General features: G+C 50.2%; 1 protein-coding gene across 1 annotated transcript; it reads right to left on the reverse strand.

Annotated features, from left to right (window-relative positions):
- Positions 1-1,458: 1,458 nt before the first annotated feature.
- On the reverse strand, positions 1,459-5,220 carry IRS4 (insulin receptor substrate 4). Its single transcript, XM_032592282.1, has one exon. The coding sequence runs from the start codon at positions 5,218-5,220 to the stop codon at positions 1,459-1,461; it is 3,762 nt and encodes a 1,253-aa protein (XP_032448173.1).
- Positions 5,221-8,806: the final 3,586 nt, after the last annotated feature.

Below are 8,806 nucleotides of genomic sequence, written 5' to 3' on the forward strand. Positions count from 1 at the left end.
GCATCCTTTTGTCGTTTTAATGATTGCTGTTTAATATGTCCATGCCACAAATGTGAGTTTTTGAACGGCAGGTTTTCCAAAGCAGGGGAAGAAAGGGGAGGGGTTACACCTGCACTAAACAGGGAGCTTGTTAGGTGACTGTTGTGATCAGTCCCCAACTTGTTCTGCCTGATCAAGCACAGTGGGCAGAGATCCAATCACAAAAGAATTCCACAAAGCAAGCAAAGCAAAAATCTTCACTAAACTGGCTACTGGAATGGAAACTGCTGGGGTGCATCTCTTCCCTTCACTGGAAAAGAAGCACATTCTACTGAAGAGGAAAGGCACAGGCTATGGAGACATCATCTTCCGAAATCATTTCTTGAGCGTGTGTCTAAACACGCTGATAACAACATTGCATAATGTACACATGAGATTACTCAAGGTCTGCATCTCAAATGTGACAGCTCCTACTCTTCCTTATTTCTTCCTTGGAAAAGTAACCCTTTAAAAAACTTCCACTGTTCCAGGGTAGGCTGCCCCTGGGGTCAGGTCTTCCTCCAGACTTATTATGTTGCTTTACTGGATTTCCCAGAAGACATACCAATTAGATGTTTTCCGTGCTTTTTAAACCTTTCAAACAATATTCATACCCATTATCAAGTTGTCACAAATCCCTCTTTTGGGGGAGTTATATGAAGAAAATGAGGCACAGCGAAGGTGGCTTGCCTGTCACTACGAGTGACAAGAAAGGAACACTCAAGGTTGTTGGCAATGTATCCTGTGTAAAAACAAAACAAATCAACACAAAAACACATTCCAGAGCCAAATACTGTCTTCTTTTAATCACTTGTTTCAGATTTCTTCTGTTTTGTTCCCTCCAGACATTTACGCTAACAATGGAGATTTAACTTTGTTGGTAAATCACAGCAAACTAGCTTAGTAACAATGACTGCTTTTAAAAAGTAACAATGACTGATTTTAAGTGACTTTCAAAGGAAACAGTCTCCTTCCCCCAAATGTCACAGTGGATTATCACTGCTGAATATTCTGTGCTCTTATTAAACTTGTAATCAAATATGGGCATTTGTAGAAAAGTAGCTTTTACTTGTTGATTTGAAAATGAGTTGATGGGATCCAATTTATGGTATCCTGTTTGCAAAAAATCATTGTTAGGGAAGGATTTTGAAAGCATCCTCATGCTATATATATATCCTTAAGCTTTTAATTACTCCTAAAAGGATGGAACCCATGTTTAAATGACAATCGATTCTTTTCCAAATAAAGAAATGTATGATTGGATCAAAACTTAAAAGTTTTTCCAAAGATCACAAGGCACTGCACGAATACTGAAAACTGCATTCTACTTCTCCTGCTAAGTAGGCACCAGTTAATGAAATATTAACTCCCTTTTTCCTAACACCGTAGACATCGATTCATTAGGCAATAACCATTAACGTGGGGAAATGAATTCTAAAGTTACCAACCTCTGTGGGGAGAGTCGAACTTCTTGTTGTCCGGTCTGGCAAAGTCCATTCTCACGTATGTGTCGTCGTCGTCGTCGGAATCCTCTCGCTCCCGGGGAATCGGCACCCGGCGGCGGGGTGGTGGCGGTGGGGGGGCGGCCGCTGCAGCCCCGTTCTCATCTCGGGCCAGGTCTGCATCTGGGTTTGGGGCCCTCGGGTTCGAGCCACGGGCAACGTCTGGGGTCCCCCTTACTGCTTCGGCGGCAGCAGCGTTAGCAACAGGTTGGAACCGGCGGACGGAGGCGGAGTCAAGTCCAGCGGCGGCCTCCAAGCCTCTGGCGGCCGCACCGATGCCCGGGGCCGCGGCGAGGGCGGAGGCGGCGGCCAAAGCCCGGCCCACGGCTAAGGCTGGCGCAGCTACGGAGGCTAAGGAGGCGGAGAGGTCTCTCTCAAGGCTGTCGGTGGGGAAAGCCGAGACAGCGGCTCTAGCGGAGGCAAAGAAACTTTGCGAATGGCTCTGCGGGCGTCTGCGCTCCAGCCCGTCTTCCTGCAGCAGCCTAGCCACAGGTGGTGGTTCAGAGCAGCGGCTGGGGGAAAGAGAAATGTCCATACAGCACTCAGAAAATGGGTCAACCACATAGATTCGACCTGTTTCAGCATCATAGCGAATGGCACTGTCAGCAAAAGGCACGGCTGGTGTCATTGCTGGATTGAAAATCACTTCGATGTAGTCACCCTCTTCCTCATTAGCATTACCACCTGTAGCACTGGGAGGAAGAGTCACAAATGGCCACCTAGCACCTTCCAGAAAGAGGGGGTTGGCACCTGGAAAAGCTCTTAATAGATTCGAGAGGCTGTGTGCTGGGTTCGAAAATGGCACTCTGAACTCAACATTCACATAATTAGAAAAGGCTGATGGTCTGGGGCCAGCAATGATACTCCACGAACCTGGCAGTCCTTGAATAAAGGGGGCTGGCATATTAGTATCTCTCTTAGTGAAGTCAATGTTGACGTAGTCACCAGAGCTGTCAGCTTCTCTCTGCTCACGTGTGGGTTTTTGTGATTTGGGCTTGATTTTATTTCCTTTTGTAATAAAAGAAAGGTGGTTAGGTCTCTTAGCCTTGTTCTTGGGGGGGCCGTTATCTCCAGGCTTTGAGAATGACCCCTCAACTGAAGGCTTTGAAACTGCGTCTTTGGGGCCCCTGTTAGATGAGGATTCTTTGTCTAGGCCCTTCCCCAGGAATTTTCCAGGTAACATTGGTACATACTCACTGTGGTCACTCTGTCCCAATGGGGAGCCCTGAAAGGGATTTGGCAGAGAAAAGTAAGAGCTCCAACTTTTAGAGGAAGAACCACCCTGAGGGTTTGGGGGGTTTTTTGGAATTGCACCGGCTCCGGGAGCCATAAACATATAGTCACTGTCACTGTCATTGTCCTTTGCCTCGTCATCCTTATCAGGATCAGGCTCTTTTGGAGGACTTGGGGCAGGTGGTGGGCTCACTCTGGGAAACATCATCATGTACCCTCTTGAATCTTCAAAAGGTGATCGAGAGTGGCGTTTTGAAGCAGAGAAGTTTTGAGGAGCCATCGGCATATAATCGCTGGAGCTTGCCAGAGGGGCAGCCACCCCTGGCCTCATTGGCACATATGGGTCATCTTCGTCTTCATCATAAGCTCTGGCTCTGTGGGGCCCCCGAGCTGCACCTTCTGGGGTCTCTGCCTCTTTGACTTCTTTGGCTTCTTTGCGTTCTTTTGTGGCTCCTCTGTCAGCACAAAAGTAGAGTCGGAACCTTCCCCCAGACTTCCCTTTACCACCAGTTGCTCCAGGTGGAGGGGGTGGAGGTGGAGGAGGTGGAGGTGGTGGCATTTGCTGCTGCTTGCTTTGAGTTAATTTGCCAAAGTAGGATCTTTTCTTCAGAGATTTTCCACGTTCACCACTGCCTTCGGGGGTCTTCCCACCTCCTGGGCCTTTGCCCCCTCCAGAGTTCTTGCCACCACCTGAGCCATGACCATCTCCAGATCCCTGCCCACTGCCCGAGCCATGTCCACCACTGGCTCCCTGGCCACTGCCTGAACCGTGCCCACCCGCAGTGCCCTGGCCATCTCCTGAACGCTGGTTTCCTCCTGCCCCCTGGCCCCCTGAGCCCTGGCCACCGCTTGAGCCCTGGCCACCACTTGAACCCTGGCCACGTCCGGATCCCTGCCCTCCACCCGAGCACTGGCTTCCTCCTGAACTCTGGCTACTGGAGCCTTGGCCACTTGAGCCCTGGCCACCTCCAGAACCCTGGCCATTTCCTGAGCCCCAGTTGTTCATGGGCATGTAGTCACCTTCGGTTCCTTCCTGATCCTCTTTGCCCCGAGGACTGTCTTCTTCCCCAGAGTTGCCAGGGCGAGATGCTTCAGAGGACAGGCAAGCTCTGTGGTTGGGGGCTTCTACAGGATGCGGGACACGCACCGGACTGGGTGTTAAGCGGCGAAAAAAGCTGGCTGGCACTGAAATCGCTCTCCTGGACCTGCGCGCTCTGGGCAGGTGCAGTCTTCCTCGCCTGGAGGGGGGCACGGGCTCGCTGGGTGTTATGTAGCGCCTGGTGAGGAGCATCTCGTCTTCCCCGTCACCAATGGCCCTGAGGTGGCAAGACTGCTCAAAGCGGGACCTTCTCAGCCAGCCGCTGGGTTCCAGCGGGAGCGTGTCCAGGTGCCTCCTAGCGGACAGCAGGGTTAACAGGTGGGCGCCGATGCTGATGCTGTAGCTGCGGCAGCGGGCTCTGTATTCGTCTGCACACAGGGCTCTCATCTTCTCCAGAAACAGCTCGTGCATGTTTTGGGCCACCACGCAGTCATCGACTTGCATCCAGAGTTCCCCCGGACCGATGACGGTGGACCTACCGACTTCCAAGAAGAAATACTGCTCTGAGTGCCCGCAGCGACGGATGCTCAGGAGCTGGACGACCACGCTGGCCACTTCGGTGTTCAACCTCACAAAGACAACCTCCTCGTCGGTAAGACAGAGCCGGAACACGCCGCTCAGCTCTTTTCTGTGCCCCAGCCCCCTGGGTTTGACTATTACCTGCCACACATCTTTGTAGAAGGGTGGCTCCGCCGCCGCTGCAGCCGCCAGCGCGGCCGGCTCTCCATCCGGCTGCGCGCCGGGCGTGCCGCAGCGGCGGCGCTTGCTCTCGAGGATGAGGCGGCTGAGCAGCAAGTACCAGCTCTCTTGCTCCGACTCGTTCTCGGCCACCATCGCGAAGTACTCGTCCTGGGTAAAGAGGGCGATGAGGTGTCGGTACCTTGCGTCGGCCCGCTGGCTCACCGAGAAACACTGGTACAGGGTGATCACGCGCCGCGGTGGGATGAGCGCGGGGACCGTGGCGCCGGAGGCGGCCGCCGCCGCTGCAGCCGCCGCGGCGCGGACACTGTGCCGGAACTTCCTGGCATTTTCGTAGTATTCCAGCCGAGCTGGGGCGTCCGCGGTCTCGAGTTTGAGCACGAAGTAGCGCCTGTGCCCATGCTTCTGCTTCCGCAGGTAGCCGCGTTTGCAGACTTCGTCCCCGACGGGGAGGTCCTCCTCATCGGACTCGGAGTCTGACCGGGAGCCAGTGGCCGTGGAGAGCCACATGGCTCCCGGACAAGACGACCCGGTCCCAATGAGTGCGGTCGGGGTGCCCGAGGAAAGAAGCGGGGTGGTCGCCACCGCAGCTAGCGCTGCCGCTGTTGCCGCTGCTGTAGCTCTCAGCCTCCTTGTCGCCTGGTCGCGAGCGAAGGAGCAACTCGCCATGGTGATGCACGATGGTTTTAAGGTGAGCGCGGGGGAGGGTTGGGGGAAGAGGCCGTCTAGCCCGACCGCCCGCCCCAGCCCCCTCCCGCTTCGGCCCCGCCCCCGCCCACTCCACTCAAAGCGCGCGGCGGCGGGCAAACAACACGTGACCACCGCCTCACGCGGCGGCCGCTGCGGCTCCAGCTACCGGCGCAGCCGAGGGGCACGAGCTGCGCCAGCAAAGGTGTACAGGGGAGGGGGGCGCCGGGACCGAGAGGCGGGGCCACCTCCTCCCCGGCCTAGATACTCGGTGAATCTCCAGGCCTGTGGGCCTCGGGAGGACCGACGGGAGGAGGCGGGGCTCGCCGGCCACGCTGGTCCTAACCAGGAGTCCACGAAGGCACGAGGGGGCGGGAGAAGGCGGGAGGGGCGGAGGAGAGAGCGGCCCGCGGCCGGGGCCGGGCGGGGGCGTCACAGCCCGGGCTCGATTGGCTGGAGGGGGCGAGGGGGGTGGCGGAGGCGGAGCACAGCCGTCCCGGGCCGCTCAGCGGAGGAGAGCTGGCCAGGCGGCGGGACGGTTTGTTTGTTTATTTGGGAAGCGGGAGCCAGGTGAAACTGTTGCAAGGTTCTCATTGGACGGGATAGGAGCCAATGGGAGTGTCCGGCAGGGAGGCGGTGTGAATTAATTAGTTTGGGGGGCAGGAAGGGAACTGAGGGGTGAGGGGGGCGGGGCTTGAATCCCAGAGTGGGCTCCGCAGTCTGGTTGTCGCGCACGCAGGCGGTAAACAACCCTCCGCGAGTAGCTGCTAATGGCAGTGATCAAACTCGTGCAAATCCCTGAGCCTCCGAGACCCAGGGACCGAGCCAGGCTCCCTCTGTTTCTTCCCCCGGACCTCACAGAAATTCTCTATTCCTGTCACAGTCGGGTCCACTCGCTGCTGCCGCGCGCCGGGAGCTGAGCGTCTCAGGAGAAAGTGTGGGCACCCCCTGGAAACGTGTTAACGACCAGTGCCCTCAGACCTGCCTCCTACCACGCTTGCAGGCGCTTCCGAGCCGGCCTCAGCCTTGACAAAAGCCCGCGACTCTAAGGCACCCAGTAACTGCTACGCCTTTAAAACGAACACGATCTTTAATCAGAGCGCATTTCTAGTCCACGAAACGCAGGTTGGCTAAAGATGCGGTTTCTGGCTTTTTGATTAGCGAGCGATGTCCGTGAAAGCACGAATTTGGGGGCCTGCAAAGTATACAGCCATGTTGAAACAAAAAACAAAACAAAACAAAAAACTCGGACTCGATTCTCACTGAAATACGCCAGCATTGAGCTGTCATGATATTTTCCCGTGAGAGATGGATCGAAAGGCGCCTCTAAGGGAATTTCAGAATAATATTGTTTCCCTTTCCTTGAGCGAGACTGAAAAACTTTAGAAAAAGAAAAGCTTGTACCTAGAACAAAGGATCACACCGAATACATATCCTAGAATATAGTTCACATCCCTCGCGTCAAGAAAAGATTTTTGCTGAATTTCAGTCTACAATTTGAGGCTCCAAAAATAAGAACTACTGCCTCCCTTGTTTCTGGAGAAACTGCTGGAGTGTAAGTTCAACCTCTTCAAGTCTCTCTCTTCCCTCTGGCCCTGCCCTCCCCCACCTCCTCTCTCTCAATTTGTCTTTTACTAGTATTGCAGCTTACTAAGTGTAGAGATGAGTCAATATTACATTAAAACGTCAAAGGAGTGACCGCAATTGCAAAGAGGGATTTGGGAGCAAAAATAGGGGAGATCTACGGTATTTCTATCTGAAAGAATGGAATGTGGGTTCACCTTTGCCTTAGGGTGGATGCTGCAAAACGGTATTCATTTATAAAATCTAACAGTAAACCAGGCAATGTATACATCATAAAAATAAGCCACATCTCTGCCCTCTTAAGAATTTGTTCTCTGTTAGAAGCATAATAAACATATTTGGATGAAGGGCTACTTTTCGATGCTCCCACTTGGGGAAAAAATAAATTGGTTTTGGCTGTCTCCAAAATATTAGAAACCTTAACCTTCCCTCTGCTGCCGCCGGTTTATAAGCACAGCATATTCACAGGTGCTCGGAACAGCCGTGGTTTCTGAAACGGGCTCTCAGAGACAGAATGAGCTTGGATGATCAGAGAGTCCTGACTCTGGAGCTGCTCCCTACATGTTTCAGCTGTCTGCTCAGACATGTAGACGATTCCCCACACTTACAACCAAAATGACGATGAATAAAATGATTTGAGATTTTTATGGTAGGTATTATGATGTTTCATAAGTTTTCCAAGCATAGAGTTTTGCTTTTGATAGAAGTGTTCTGAAAATAAGGCAGTGCATTTGAAAGTACTGTGAGTAAAAACATGGCGCTTTAAAAATGTATTGAAACACATGAAATGACATCCTGAATCAAATTTAGAAAATAGTGGAAATACTAGATTTTTAAATCCTCATGTCCTTATAGATTTTTGTCACAGAGTAGTAGGCTTATAACGTATATAATTTTGTATCTTGTTCTTTTCCCTTAACATTGGATAGTAACAGTTTCCTGTATTGTTATGGATCAGCCTAAACATCATTTAAAATGCTGCAGAATATTCTAGGGAGCTGTGTATTAATGTACTTAATAGTCCCTCTGCTTCGAGCCATTTGGATTGTTTCTATTTTGTAATATTACAAATAATGCTGCAAGGATCATCTTGTTCCTACAGCTTTTTGTTTTTTTTTTAATGTTTACTATTAGTCCCCTGGGGTGGAAACCAAGGAGTAGAATCACTGGGTGAAATGAATGAACACACTATGCATTATTTTTCAGAAATAATATATCAGTTTACCATGTCACCATACAGTTTGGCACAACTGGACATTCTTATTTTTAAAAAAAATCACTGATAAGATGGGTGAAATGGTATTCGACTGTTCTTTTAATTTGCATTTTTGTTTACTAGTAATATAAAAAAAAACTTTTATATATCTTTGCTAACAATAGATTATCTTCTGTAAAGTGCCCTTTGCTTTATCTCTTGGATTCTCAGTATTTTTTTCTTATTGTGTGCAACTTGCTTATATAATAAAGATATTAAAACTTTATCATATTTGTTGCAAGTTTTTCCCCCAGTCTATTAATGAAAAACAGTGCATTCAAACTTGATTCTATTCTATTTTGAGAGGTGTGTGAACTTGTACAGTGAGGTTTCTAGTGCAGTTTAGAAGGGAGCAATTGACACACACAAATATCACCATGATCATTTCTTCTTTTAAAAGATCTCCTGTATCTAAGCTTATATGGTCTTTTAAAGAGACAACTAAGTTTGTTCTCCTATCAACAGACTATAAGAGAGCATCTAAACTTGTTACATTTTATGTAGTACTCTTAAAGGATACTTTGTAATGCATTAATCTCCACTCTGGGGAAAACCCCTAGGACTAAGAATCAATGTATCAAGAAAAAAGTATGAAAAGAATGTTTAAACAATTACAGTGAAAGATGAACAATTCTGATCATTTGTATCCAAAGTGTATTATTGGCTGTATCAAAATGGAGTTACAGATATCATAAGATATTTCAGAGAGGGATTTTACTTTGTAAGTTT

This window comes from Lynx canadensis, chromosome X, assembly GCF_007474595.2.
Source record: "Lynx canadensis isolate LIC74 chromosome X, mLynCan4.pri.v2, whole genome shotgun sequence".
Taxonomy (NCBI): Eukaryota; Metazoa; Chordata; class Mammalia; order Carnivora; family Felidae; genus Lynx; species Lynx canadensis.

Coding starts and splice junctions, on each gene's coding strand:
- IRS4 (XM_032592282.1), bottom strand. CDS start 5,220: ATGGCGAGTTGCTCCTTCGCTCGCGACCAGGCGACAAGGAGGCTGAGA.